General features: G+C 42.3%; 1 protein-coding gene across 5 annotated transcripts in view; it reads left to right on the top strand.

The window, feature by feature from the left end:
• The first annotated feature begins 38 nt into the window (after positions 1 to 38).
• Positions 39 to 14,470, top strand: part of BIVM (basic, immunoglobulin-like variable motif containing) — a 36,897-nt gene continuing 22,465 nt past the window's right edge. Inside the window, exons 1-4 of one of the 5 annotated variants that reach the window (XM_074387458.1) lie at positions 39 to 54; positions 6,105 to 6,188; positions 7,148 to 7,366; positions 7,657 to 8,256. In XM_074387458.1, coding sequence (XP_074243559.1) covers positions 7,779 to 8,256 — 478 coding nt within the window. In that variant the 5' untranslated portion in view covers positions 39 to 54; positions 6,105 to 6,188; positions 7,148 to 7,366; positions 7,657 to 7,778. Of the gene's footprint in view, positions 55 to 74; positions 433 to 472; positions 1,644 to 6,104; positions 6,189 to 7,147; positions 7,367 to 7,656; positions 8,257 to 14,470 lie in introns of those variants that run through there. The other 4 variants (XM_074387459.1, XM_074387460.1, XM_074387457.1 and 1 more) reach the window with 4 other exon arrangements.

The following is a 14,470-nucleotide window of genomic DNA, read 5'->3' as shown; positions in this document are numbered from 1 at the left end:
CCCGGGTTCCCTGGGATATGTAGTTCGCGACAGGACGAGCGGAAATCCTGCCAGGTTTTTACCACCTCTCACCCGTTTATTTACTTTTCGGTCACCACTTTCGGGGAACAGAAACACGACAGATGCCCAACAGAGGGGCGCGCGGGTCTGGAGGCACGGCTCAGTTTTTTGCGTTGGTCACCGTGTCCTCCGCACGTGCAGAGGGCAGGCATAAAGCACCTTGAAAGGAAGGTTCTGTCAATGATATCCGACGACCCGTCGCCGGGCACCTCAGTTCATAGCGCTGTCCCCGCGCGCTCCGATGGGACGCGGGACGACGGCCCCAGGGTAACCGGAGGCGTCTCGCGGGCCGCGCGCTGGACGCTGCGATCCGGGTCCGGAGCCGGGTTCCGCTGCGGCGGCAGCGACCCGAGCCAGCCGGACCGGCCAGAGGTACCCCGGGGCGGAGGCAGGGGCCGAGGTGGCGGCCAGCTGCGCGCCTTGAGTGCCTGACCCTCCGCTGGGCACCTGAGCGCCGCTGGCCCGGCCTGCTGCCACTCTACGCGCAGCCAGCTGGGCGTTCAAACATTTTATTTAATTCGATACCAGCCTGGGTTGCCAGGGGTCATCGCCTCTCCGGAGCCCCGTGGCATCCGGATGGAGGCCACTGCATGGGTACCCGCTCTCCCGGGAAGGAGTAGGGGGAAGAGCTGGGTTGCAGAGGGAAGAGAAGCGCCAGGGAGAGAAGGGCCTAGCCCTCTGGTGAACAAAGCTCGATCAGGAGGTGTCGTGCGAATACCGGTGACCCCTGTGAGGCCATCGGTCTCCGCGCCACGCTGGGCAGGGTCCGGGAACCAGCGCGCGGCGGCTGTCGCCTTCCCCTGCACGCCCGCACCCGGACCCTGGCCGCCGCCAGGTGTTACGGGCGCGCCGCCCTGGTCCGCTCAGTCGGACCCGCAGCCGCCTCCTCTGCCAGGTTCCCTCTTGCCAGCTGCCCCGAAAACCCAGAAGGGCCGGTGGCTCCGAGCCAAGGCGGACCTGGTCGGGCGCCGGGGCCGGGGGTTTCTTTCCTATTTTCTTTTGTGCAATTGTCATGATTAATGATATCGACTCTTTTACTCAAACACTCGAATCGGAGCCCCAGCTCTTAGCCCGGATGCAGCCACTGCCCGCGGGACCCCTTTAACACCGAGAGCGTCCCCCGGCTCCGGGGCAGGCAGAGTCGAGGGGGTCACCCGGGGCCTCGGCGCGCTCCCCCTAGCGGAGAGCCTCGTCTTCCGGCCGGCAAGGGAAGGAGGAGGCTGGAGAGAGGCGAGGAGGCCTCGGCGGCCCTCGGGCGCTGCGGGCTGGGGACTCCGGGTCCCCGGGACACGCGCGGGGGCGCGGGCCGCGGTGGCTACGGGCAGGGGGCGCAGCCGCGCTCCTTCCTCTCCGCCTGCGCCGCCTCTGCGCGCACTGGCTCTGCGCGGCGTGGCCCGGCCTGCGCGATCGTCGCCTCCATCCCGGCGGCCTCCGAGCTCAGCCGAGCTTGGTAGAGGACGGCGGTGGGAACGCTCCCGGCCTACCCCGGAGCGCGGCGGAGCGCGGGCTGGAGGCCGGCGCCGGGCGCGGAGGACTCCCGGTATCCTTTGGCAGGCGGGCGCCTTGGCTCTGGGGACCTGCAGGTCTGAAGGGGAGGAAGGGGCCTGGAGGGCGCGGGAGGACACCAGGTTGGAAGAGTGGCGTTAGTTCGGCCGGGGGCTACGCGTGTCTGGTCTCACCTTCCGCTGCACATTCGACCCTTACGGGGTCACCCGAGTGCCCCTGCGTCTCACTTGCCTTCTGTACAGAATATCTATCAGGGTATTTTGTCATATCAATAGGCTTTGCTGGAGAGATTTTTAGAGATGTTTGGTTCTCTCATAAACTTGATACCTAAGTATATAGACAAAATGTAACCTGAAAAGACTCTAATCTAGGCGATGAATATTGGCTTTACAATGGATGTTTATTTTACAGAACACTTCGTTCAGTGACTTTGAACAGTCGTGACTGGCGGTGCTTTTAAAGCATGCTATTTTATAAAATTTTGCTTTACGTAGGAGCAAACCATGTTTCTATTGCTTATGGCAGGTCCTCCAGTCATTCTTAGTAGTAAATCTTTATTTTATTTTATTTTATTTATTAATGGAGTTTTGCTCTTATCGGCCAGGCTGGAGTCCAATGGCGCAATCTCAGCTCACTGCAACCTCTGCCTTTCGAGTTCAAGCGATTCTCCAGCCTTGCCTCCTGAGTCGTTGGGCATACAGGCATGCGCTACCAGGCCTGGGCTAACTTTGTTTTTTGTTTTTTGTTTTTGTTTTTGTTTTTGTTTTGATAGAAACAGGGTCTCACCATGTTGTCCAGGCTGATCTCAAACTCCTCACCTGAGGTAATCCACCTGCCTCGGCCTCCCAAAGTGCTGGGATTACAGGCATGAGCCACCAGGCCGGCTTAGTAGTAAATCTTAATATAGCAACACCTCACTTGCCTGGAAGAGGGAACCTAAATCAATCAGAATGAGGGCCTATAGTAATGCCTGGCATGCTGCAAGCACTTAAAAATTATCTGTTGAATGAGACGTCTACAAATGCTAGGCCCTGGGGATACAATAATCTAATCATGTAAAGACATAAGCACAAATGGGAGTGTAAAATCGCCACCTGGTAAGATCTGTGCGAGGAAGGTACTGCAGTCTGTACCGGGTGACCTGGCCTAGTTTGAGAAGCCAAGAAAGTTTCCCCCAGAAAGTGACATTTGAGCTGACATTGGAAAGATGAATGGGAATTAACTAAGTAAGGGAGACAGCGTGCGGAGAACCAAAAAGTAATGTGGAGCTTGGGAGGCAGGGGGAAAGGAATGAAATGGAGCTAACCAGATAGATCTAGGGACCATCAGGGTTGGCCTTATGTTCTTTTTTTTTTTTTTTTTTTTTTTGAGACAGAGTTTCACTCTTGTTGCCCAGGCTGGAGTGTAATGGTGCGATCTGGGCTCACCGCAACCTCCGTCTCCTGGGTTCAGGCAATTCTCCTGCCTCAGCCTCCTGAGTAGCTGGGATTACAGGCATGTGCCACGATGCCCAGCTAATTTTTTTTTTGTATTTTTAGTAGAGACGGGGTCAGGATGGTCTCGATCTCTTGACCTTGTGATCCACTCGCCTCGGCCTCCCAAAGTGCTGGGATTACAGGCTTGAGCCAGCGGGCCCGGCTGGACTTATGTTCTAAGAGCAGAGGCTTTCAGGCAGGGGAGTTCTGTGATCATATATATATATGTAGCAAACTTTATTTTCTAGTATCTATGCACAGGTCAGATTAGAAGTGTCAACTCACTGGGAATGGTTTATAAATATACAAACAAAAGGAGATACAAGATGGGTCAAACAGTGAGGGCTGCAGCCTATTAAGTGGAGGGACAAACTGCCTCTCTGTATCTCAGTACTTCCTGAGGCTATAGTTATAATACAGTCATTGATGTCTTTAATGATTCTGTTATCAGTAATAAATCGTGGTTAGTTTACTTTAAGAAAGCTAGAATCTGAGCAAAGTACTGAGGATGCAATAATAGAAGCCCTCTTGGCCTCTTGGAGTTCTCACTGTAGTGAAAGAATAGACCTGAGACTGTGGAAAGAAACTAAATACTAGTAGTGTTTGGGTCGTGGGATTTGGGTAATTTCCATTTTCCTGGAATACCCTTTGGTACTTTGCATTTTTTTTATAATGTTTTACTTACGAAATCTAAGAATATGATGCAATTTTCAAAGAGAAATTTACCTAAACATCATTTCCAATGAGAATGTTTCATGTCCTTGGATTTTAGTGACAGTCAATATAAAATGCATCTTTATGTTGATGATCTTCACTTTTTTTTTTTTTTTGCTACAACTTCCACCAAAGAGATCATTCTTGTTCAGTGACCATTATTTAAAACCAAACAAACCCAAAACACAAAAAACCAGACTGTTACTTTTTTCTCTTTCTTTCCTTTTTTTTTTTTTTTTTCTGGGACGGAGTCTTGCTTCGTTTCCCAGGCTGGAGTGCAGCTCACTACAGCCTCGAACTCGTGGCCTCAAGCAATTCTTTTACCTCAGCCTCCCAAAGCATACAGATTACAGGTATGAGCCACTGTGCCTGGCCCACACTGTTACACTTTTTATTAATCGAGTGCTATGTTCTTAATTTAGCTTCCAGGAAACTTAACCCCAACTTTGGTGCTCAAATGCAGTAATTTCCCTTTGCCTATGTTTCTGATAAGAATATTCTCCATGGCTGGGTATGGTGGCTTGTGCATGTAATGCCAGCACTTTGGGAGGCTGAGGTGGGAGGATTGCTTGAGGCCAAGAGGTGAAGACCAGCCTGGGCAACATAGCAAGGCCCTGTTTCTTTTTTTAAAAAAGAAATTATTCTCCTTTATGTGTTCCAAATGAGCATACTTTTAAAATCCCTGCCTGCTGGTGGCCCACACCTATAATCCCAACACTAAGGGAGGCCAAGGCATGCAGATTACCTGAGGTCAGGAGTTCCAGACCAGTCTGGCCAACATGGTGAAACCCCATCTCTACTAAAAATATAAAAATTAGCCAGCTGTGTGGCACCTGCCTGTAATTCCGGCTACTCTGGAGGCTGAGGCGGGGTAATCTCTTGAACCCAGAAGGCAGAGTTTGCAGTGAGCTGAGATCCAGGCTGCATGACAGAGGGGACTCTAAAATAAGATAAGATAATTCCTACATTGTCACATGGAGAGCTGGTCCCACAGGCAAAATTCCATTCAGTGTGAGGAAGGAAGACCTGGAAAAGTAGAAGCTAAGTCTGAGATGAGGATATAAAAGGGGCAGTGCCTGGAACATCTGTTTCCCCACCAAACTCACTCCAATAACCTTTGCCTATTGCCTCTCACCATGACCATATGCTCTTTCATTCCTCACCTCGGACAGCCCACCCCCATGTCCCAACACCACAAATACCTACCTGTCTTTCTACCACACTGACGTAGAGAAAGGCATGAAGATCATAGATGAGAAGTAGAAAATGCTGTTAGGACATCTGCTAAGAGTCAGAGCAACTCTCTCTCCCAAAAGACAAGAGTTTGGTCTGAACAGCGCCAGGTACTGAGCTGCCCTCTACCATCAACATTGCACCACCAGATGAATATGGAGAAAGCATCAGTGCTTCTACCTAATGACCCGTTACACCTACTCCAAATTTTTTTTTTTTACCGAAACAAAGTGAAAGTTTTCAAAGTTAAACCATGGGAGGTTTCACCTTTTGTGGTAATGTTCCTGTCCAACTGACCCTCCTGCAAACAACTATAAACTCTGCACAAATTATTTAAAAGCTGAAGGTTTTTTTCTTTTTTCTTTTTCTTTTCTTTTTTTTTTTTTTGAGACAGGATGGAGTGCGGGTCGTCCATGCTGAAGTGTAGTGACACAATCTCAGCTCACTGCAACCTCTGCCTTCCAGGCTCAAGCAATTCTCCTGCCTCAGCCTCCCGAGTAGCTGGGATTACATGCGTCGCTACTGCCTGGTTAATTTTTGTATTTTCAGTCATTTCATATTCAGTTGAGACAGGATTCCACCATGTTGGCCAGGCTAGTCTTGAATTCCTGATCTCAAATGACCCACCCACCTCAGCCTCCCAAAGTGCTGGGATTACAGGAATGAGACACTGTGCCCAGCCTAAAAACTGAAGGTTTGAATAGATAAAAAGCATGCTTTAAAAGTAAAGAAAATGGAATTTTTGCCTAGCACATGTGGAGTCCTAACATGGAACTCTGTTTCCTTAAATGCTGTTAAAGCCATGCAGTATCTTTGCTAGTTTTTCCTCACTGATCAGGATAACTTACGACAGTTATTTTTATTTCTAATTTTTTAAGTAAGCAAATAGGCAGAGATATTAACTGGTAAAAGTTCAACTCATCACTCAGGGTGGCTTGACTCTCTTGACTGATGCTCTGTTGCTGGAGCCCTAAGAAATCCATATACTTTGCCCAGGCGCCTTCTTGAGGTTGTCTGCTGTGTATCCTGGGATGGTTCAATTCACCAAGATATAAGTCTTCAGCTTCCTTCCATGCCCTCAGTTGTGATTTAAGCTTTCTGTTTTCTTCCCCAAAGGAATCAGTTTAGACTTGAAATTCAGTTTTTCCTGAAACTGATCAGAAGTTACTGACACCTTTATTGGATCCGTTTTCTTGTCAGGTGATGAATCTTTGAAAAATTTACTTTTTGTATTCTTTTGTTGATTTAAATCTGTGACTGTTATTCATCATGTATCCTTTATGCCCGTGGACTTAAAAAACTTGCTAATACATTATTTTTTAGACATCTTTATATCCATAAAGATATAATTCACACACCATATAATTTACCCATTAAGTTATATAATTCATTGGCCTTTAGTGTATTTACAAAGTTGTGTGTTCATTGCCACAATCATTTATAGAATATTATCATTATTATAAAAAGAAACTCCATCGCCCCCAAACCCCAAGTCCTAGGCAACCACGAAGACTTTCATGGAGACTTTCTGTCTTCATAAATTTTCCTATTTTTGACATGTTATATAAATAGAATCATATACTATCTGGTCCTTTGTGACTATCTTCTTTTACTCAGTGTAATGTTTTCAGGGTACATCCATGTTGTAGCATGGGTCAGTACTTCATTTCTTTTTATTGCCAAATGATATTCCATTGTATGGATATACCACATTTTATTTATACATTCATCAATTGGTGGACATTTGGGTTGTTTCCAATTTTTAGCTCTTATGAATAATGCTGCTATTAACATTTGTGAGGAGATGTATTTTCATCTGTCATGGATATATACCTAGGAATGAAATTGCTGAACCATATGGTAACTGTTTAATTTTTGGAAGAACTGTTTTCCAAAACAACTGGACCGTTTTACATTTCTACTAGTGGTGTATGAGGGTTATGATTTCTTCACATACATCCTCACCAAAACTTGTTCTTATTTTTTTGATTATAGCCATTCTAGTATGTGTAGGGTATTATCTTACTATGGTTTTGATTTGTATTTCCATGATGGCTAATGATACCGAGTATCTTTTCATGTGCTTATTGACCATTTCTTTTCTTTTCTGTTTCTGTTGTTTTGTTTTGTTTTGTTTTGTTTTGTTTTGTTTGGGACAGAGTCTTGCTTGGCTTACTGCAACCTCCACCTCCCAAGTTCAAGTGATTCTCATGTCTCAGCCTCCTGAGTAGTGGTAGCGGGGACTCATGTCTCACCACACCTGGCTAATTTTTGTATTTTTAGTAGAGATGGGGTTTCTTCATGTTGGCCAGGCTGATCTCGAACTCCTGACCCCAAGTGATTCACCTGCCTTGGCCTTCCAAAGTGCTGGATTACAGGTGTGAGCCACTGTGTCTACCCTTACTGGCAATTTCTATACGATTTTGGAGAAGTCACTATTCTGATACTTTGCCCATTTTAAAAAATTGGGCTACTTGCTTTTTAATTATTCTCATGCATTATTTTAGACTAATTTAAAAAATAAGATAGTCAGTGATCATGACTCTAGTCATATTGTAGTTGTAAAATTAATATAGAATGAAAGCATATGTATGCATAAAATAGCTATTTTTTAAGTGCTGTTTGTATATCTGGTGGATTGTTGATCATTCTTTTTCCTTCCTATTAGGAGCTCACTTTGCAGCTCTCCAGCTTTTATAGCATGCTGTAAACAATTGTGAAAGTTGTTTTTCAAGAAACAGAAAGAGTTGCAACTTTTTTCTAGTAATAGAAACTTTTACACTGCATTCAATGCCTAACGTTGCAGAAACAGAAAGGTCAAATGATTCTGGAAATGGTGAGCACAAATCTGAAAGAAAGTCACCTGATGAGAGTCTACAAGGTGCTGTAAAATCTTTCTGCACAAGTGCCTCAGGAGCACCCTTGGGTCCCAAAGGAGATGGTCATTATCCATGGAGTTGTCCAGTGACTCATACTCGGGAAAAAATTTATGCCATCTGTTCGGACTATGCCTTTCTCAACCAGGCAACCTCAATCTATAAAACTCCAAATCCATCCCGCTCTTCTTGCCTCCCTGATAGTACTTCTTTATCTTCTGGAAATAATTCATCAAGATACATTGGTATCCCGACGAGTACATCGGAAATCATCTACAATGAAGAAAATAGCTTGGAACACTTATCCAACAGCCTGGGCAAGCTACCTCTCGCATGGGAAATTGATAAATCTGAATTTGATGGGGTGACCACAAATTTGAAACACAAATCAGGTAAGGAAGGAGCCATGAAGTTCATATGTGAAAATAATGAGGAAACAAACACTACGTCTTGTTTAATCTTGCCATTCATATATTTTTTTTCTTTTATAATGCTAAATAAGGAACGTGGCTATCATCTTGTCTGTCAATGTAGTTTTAGGAAAGTAACCTTGACATAGGACATGTAGTTTATTACTGGGTTTCCCCTGGAAACTTCAAGCATAACCTTTGTATTAAATATTTTGAGAGCTTTGAAAATCTAAGAATGTTGTAAAATATTATAGATAAACAGATGGTGGCTTAGAAAAGGGTAATAACATGGCTAAAATAACATACTACTGTTTCATAGTTTTATAGGCCCATGAAGTCATATTTCCTGACCAAATATCTTTTTTCCTATTATATAATATTTTAGCTTTTTTTGCTGTTAAAAATTTTTAAGCACCCAGCAAAGCCTCCACGTACCGCTGAGTAGGTTGTGTACTGCTCAGTTTAAGAAGATGCTGTTTACCTAGGTTGTGCACAACCTTCACAGTTGCAATGGGATGGTCCTATGGCAAATAGAAATACTTTACACTTCTCTATTTTGAATTCAAAGTAATATAGGAATTTTATGAGGCAGGTACTGTTATCCGCATTTGTAGGTGAAGAAATTGAGGCTTAGAGGGGTTAAATCTCTTGACCAAAGTTGCACAGTTAGTAAGAGATCACACTAGGATTTGTATTTTAATTCTGGGCTTCTCTGATGATTTTGTAAAACCTTAATGCTTCTGCTTGTTCATCTGCAAAATCAACTTGTTTTATAGAATGTTAAGTAAATTTGTAGTTCTCAAGGGTAGGAGGGGGATTTTACTTTTTTGTCTAAATTTATAACTAATGAGTCTGCAAATTTTCTTTTTGTTTATTGCCTTTGTCCAGTTTTGGAATTAGGGGTATGCAAATCTTCTAAGAAAAGTTGTGGAATGTATTGTCCTTCTGTTTTCTGAACATTTTCAGAGAGATATTAAAACCTCTATTTATAATTATGGAGTTGTTTTGATTTCTGTTAATTTCTGACAAATTTTAGCTTGTCCATGTCATTAAGTTGTCAAATTTGGGGGCTTAAAGTTGCTGTTATCCCTCTAACATCTAAGGAATCTATAGTGACTACTCCTTTTGCAGCCTAATATTGGTAATTAATTTATTTTCTCTATTTTTTAAAAAAAACTGATCAGCCTAGCTAGGAGTTGATCAATTTTGTTCATCTTTTCAAATAACCAGCTTTTAGCTTTGTTACTTTTCTCAATTGTTTGTTTTCTATTTCATTGGTTTCTGTTCTTTATTATTTCCTTCCTCTGACTTACTTTGGGTTTACTTTGTTCTTCATTTGCTGACTTCTTAAGATGGAAGCTTAGATCATTGATTTTAGACTTTTCTGCCATAAGCATATGATGCTCCAAATTGCTCTTTAAGTAGCTGCAGGCCACAAATTTTGATATTCTTCTTCTTATTTAATTTGAAATATTTTTTAATTTACTTTGCAATTTATTCTTTGATACATGTATTACTTAGATGCATGCTGTTTAATTCTAGATATTTATAGTTTTTCTAAATATTAATTTTTAGTTTAGTTCCGTTGTGGACAGAGGGCATATGATCTCAGTCTTTATAAATTTACTGAGACTTGTTTTATGACCAACATATGGTCTATCTTGGTGAATGTACCATGTGCACTTGAAAAGAATGTGCATCTGCAGTCATTGGGAGTATCTATACATATTAATTATGTCAAAGTGTTTGAAAGTGTTATTCACATCTTTTGTGTCTCTGATTAACCTGTGTCTTGTTCTGTCAGTTGCTGAAAGAAGGGTGTTAAAAATCTTCAACTATGATTGTGAAGTTGTCTTTTCTGCATTTAATTTCTTTTTTAAAAACTAATATATATTTAATAACATAAAATTTACCATCTTAAAGATTTTTGCCTGTGCAATTTAGTGGCATTAAGTACATTCATATTGTTGTGTAACCATCATCACTATTCATCTCCAAATCTCTTTTTATATTCCAAAATAAACTTTTTACCCATTAATCAATAAATCCTGATTCCTTCTCCTCACAGTAATGGGAACTGCCATTTTGCTTTCTGTCACTGTAAATTTGACTATTCCAGGTACCTTATGTAAGTGAAATTATATAGTCTTTTTATGACTGGTTTATTTATAGCCACCCCTGCTCTCTTTTGGAACTATTTGCTTTGGAATACCTATTTTCATCCTTTTACTTTCAACCTATTCGTATCTCTAGATCTAAAGTGAATGTTTCAGAAATGAGTGTTCCATTTAAATTATATCTATAGTTCATGTCATTCCTTACACAAATGGACAGAGAATGAAACAACAGAAATATAGTTAGCTAATTTTTTCTGTTACTTTTTCATGTGTGAACTCATGTATTCGAAAGCATATTTTTTAAAATCCATTCTGCCAATCTCTGCCTTTTGAGTGAAGAATTTAATCCATTTACATTTAAAGTAATCACTGATAAGGAAAGACTTTGGTCATTTTGCTGCTTGTTATGTATATGTAACCCACTTTCAGTTATTGATGTTATAAAACTACATCTTTATACATTGTGTGTCTGGAAACATAAACTAATAATTTTTATGCATTAATCTCTAAAATAATGTAGAAAACAAAATGTGGAGTTAAAAGCTATTTTTATAAAAATACCTTTTTTATTTTCATTTTTTATTTTGAGATGGGGTCTTGGTACCTTGCCCAGACTGGAGTGCAGTGGCATGACCATGGCATAATACAGCCTTGACCTTCCAGGCTCAAGCATTCCTCCCACCTCAGCCTCTCAAGTAGCTGGGACTAGAGGTGCGCACCACCACGATTGGGTATTTTTTACATTTTTTGTAGAGTTAGAGTCTCACTATGTTGCCAGGGCTGATCTTGAATTCCTGGGCTCAAGCAGTCCTCCTGCCTCGGCCTTGCAGGAACACAGGCATGAGCCACTGCACCTGGTCTACTACTAGCTTTTAAACTAATAATAATTTTTAAGACAGGCGAGGTGGCTCACGCCTGTAACCCTATCACTTTGGGAGGCCAAGGTGGGCAAATCACGAGGTCAGGAATTTGAGACCAGCCTGTCCAACATGAAGAAAACCTGTCTCCACTAAAAATACAAAAATTAGCTGCGGCTGAGTGATGGGCCCTGTAATCCCAGGTACTTAGGAGGCTGAGGCAGGAGAATCACTTGAACCTGGGAGTGGAGGTTGCAGTGAGCCAAGATTGTCCACTGCACTCCAGCCCAGGTGACAGTGTGAGACTATGTCTCAAAAAAAAATTTCACAAATTTATTAGTCTCATAAATCCTATAGAATACAAAAACTGGAATTGTAAACTAACAAAATAACACTGGCTTTTATAATTGTTTGTTTATTATCTTTAGTGATGTAAATTTGTTTTTTTCCTGTGGCTTTAGGTACTAGCTAATGTCCTTTCATTTCAACCAGCAGGAATCCTTTTAGTATTCTTTATAGGGCAGGTCTAGTGGTAATAAACTTCCTCAGTTTTTGCTTGTCTGGGAATGTCTGAGTTTCTCCTTTGCTTTTGAAGGACGGTTTTGCTGGATTTAGGATTCTTGTTTGAAATTTTTAACAATCCATTGTATGTGATGAGTTGCTTCTCTTGTGATTCTTTGAAGAGTCTTTGTCTTTCTGTAAATTTTTTTTTTCTTTTCTTTTTTTTTTTTGAGACAGAGTTTTGCTCTTGTGGCCCAGGCTGGAGTGCAATGGCATGATCTAGGCTCACTGCAACCTCCACTTCCTGGCTTTAAGTGGTTCTCCTGCCTCAGCCTCCCAAGTAGCTGGGATTACAGGGATGTACCACCATGCCCGAATAATTTTGTATTTTTTGTAGAGACAGGGTTTCTCCATGTTGGTCAGGCTGGTCTCAAACCCTCTACCTCAGGTGATCCGCCTGCCTTGGCCTCCCAAAGTGCTGGGATTACAGACGTGAGTCACTGTACCTGGCCTTGCAATTTTATTATGTGTCTTGGTATGGGTCTAAGTTCCTCCTACTTGGAATTTGTGGAGTTTCTTGGATGTTTATATTCATTCTTTTTAAATCAAATTTGGAAAGTTTTTAGCCATTATGTCTTTGGATAATCTCTCTACCCGTTTTTTGGTGTCTTCTCCTTCTTGAACTTCTGCAGTGCATAGGTTGGTCCACTTGATGGTGTCCCCAGGTCCATTAAGGTCTGTTCACTTTTCTTTAGTCCTTTTTCTTTCTGTTCCTCATATTCAATTATTTCAGTTTTCCCATCTTCAGGTTCATGAATTCTGTCTTCTGCCTGCTCAAGCCTGCCTTTGAATCACTCTAGTGAGTTTTTCATTTCAGTTATATTTTTAGCCCAATAATTTTTGTTATTTCCTTCTAAGTTTTCTGTTTCTTCATTGATATTTCCATGTTCTTCATACATTCATCTTTCTTTAATTCTTTTAGCATCTTTAAGATAGTGATTTTAAAGTCCTTGTCTAGCAAGTCTGCCATTTGGTATCACAGAGATGGTTTCTGTTGGTTTATATATTTTTTTGTTCTTTTGAATGGACCATATTCTGTTTCTTTGTGTGCCTTGTGATTTTTGTTGTTGTTGTTGGAAACTAGACATTCAAATGTTATTTAATAATGTAGTAACTCTGGAAATCGATTCCCGTCTTTCCCAGAGTTTGTCAGTTTTTGCCCTTCTCTGTGACTCTCTTCTTTCTGGGTTCCCTCTCACCTCACTTTCAGTGATGGTGATTGTACAGGACTCTGTACTTTAGTTCTTCCAGTAAAAAAGACAGTGGATTTTCTACTTTTATTTGCTCTTCTCATGCCTTTTTCTAAAAGGCAGTGTGGTGAATTCCTGTGTGTATGTGTGTGTGTGTGTTTGTGTGTGTGTGTGCGTGTGTGTGTGGTGTTGAGGCTGTGTGCATGTGCTGTGGGTAGGGTGAGGAATGGAAGAAGGAACTTGGTAATGAGAAGGAGCAGTGGTCGAAGGTTCTTGAAGCTGATGTGATAGGAGGCAGAAGGTGCAGGTGTTGCTCTTTTATGTTCCCATCTCAAACTTAGCTTTCACTTTTACGAGGCTTCCTTCCCTTACATTGAATGAACTTTTGCCTGTGGGACCAGCTCCTTTTGTGGCAGTGCGGGGCTTTTATGAAGTATGCTTATTTGGACCATATATGCTCATTGATCCCAGGGACAATCCTAGATTCAATAAAAAGAGAATAGGGTCAAGGTCATGGAACCCTAGAGGAAAGTGTGAGTACAGTCAAGGTCACACATTTCCATGTTTCATTAGCCTTAAAATTTTAAGTGGATGGGAAAACTACTTAGGGAATTAAGTCATTATTAGGCAGTGAAGACATTCAAGAAATGTTAGAAGCTCATTCTTCTGTCATCTGATTCTCTAAGAGTCATTTTACCAGTGAAGGAAATTTGGCACAATGAGATTTGGCGCAATTGCTCACCTTTGCCAGTGATGTTCAGCTCTGTGAAAGTGTGTTCTCTGTAAGAGCTTAGAAAAAGTAATTAAAAGGGTCAAGCACGGTGGCTCACACTTGTAATTCCAGCATTTTGAGAGGCTGAGGCAGGAGGATTGCTTGAGCTCAGGAGTTTGAGACCAACCTGGGCAGCATAGCAAGACCCTGTCTCTACTAAAAATGCAAAAATTAGCTGGGCACGGTCACGTTCACTTGTCATCCCAGGTACTCTGGAGGCTGATGTAGGAGGATTGCTTGAGCCCAGGAGGTGGAGGTCACAGTGAGCAGAGATTGCGTCACTGCACTCCCGTCTGGGCAACAGTGCAAGACCCTGTCACAAACAAACAAAAAGAATAATCAAAAGGAAGGTGAAACATTGTTTCTTGACTTTATAGGCTTCATTATTATTACATTTTTACAGAAATTCCCTGTATAATAATAGTTCCTGTGTTCCAGCTGTTTGTAGTTACCAAATGGTTTCAGTGTAAAGCATCTTGAATGAACAAAACTGATCTCTTCCCATGTTTGCTTACTAGGCATATATGTATATAATCTGTTTTCTAATTTATGAATAACTCATAAAAATGAGGCCGGGCGTGGTGGCTCAGCCTGTAATCCCAGCACTTTGGGAGGCCGAGGCGGGTGGATCACGAGGTCAAGAGATCGAGACCATCCCGGTAAACATGGTGAAACCCCGTCTCTACTAAAAATACAAAA

The sequence above is a fragment of the Saimiri boliviensis genome, chromosome 16 (genome assembly GCF_048565385.1).
Source record: "Saimiri boliviensis isolate mSaiBol1 chromosome 16, mSaiBol1.pri, whole genome shotgun sequence".
In the NCBI taxonomy this organism is placed as follows: domain Eukaryota; kingdom Metazoa; phylum Chordata; class Mammalia; order Primates; family Cebidae; genus Saimiri; species Saimiri boliviensis.
This window is presented reverse-complemented; position numbering and strand designations above follow the sequence as displayed.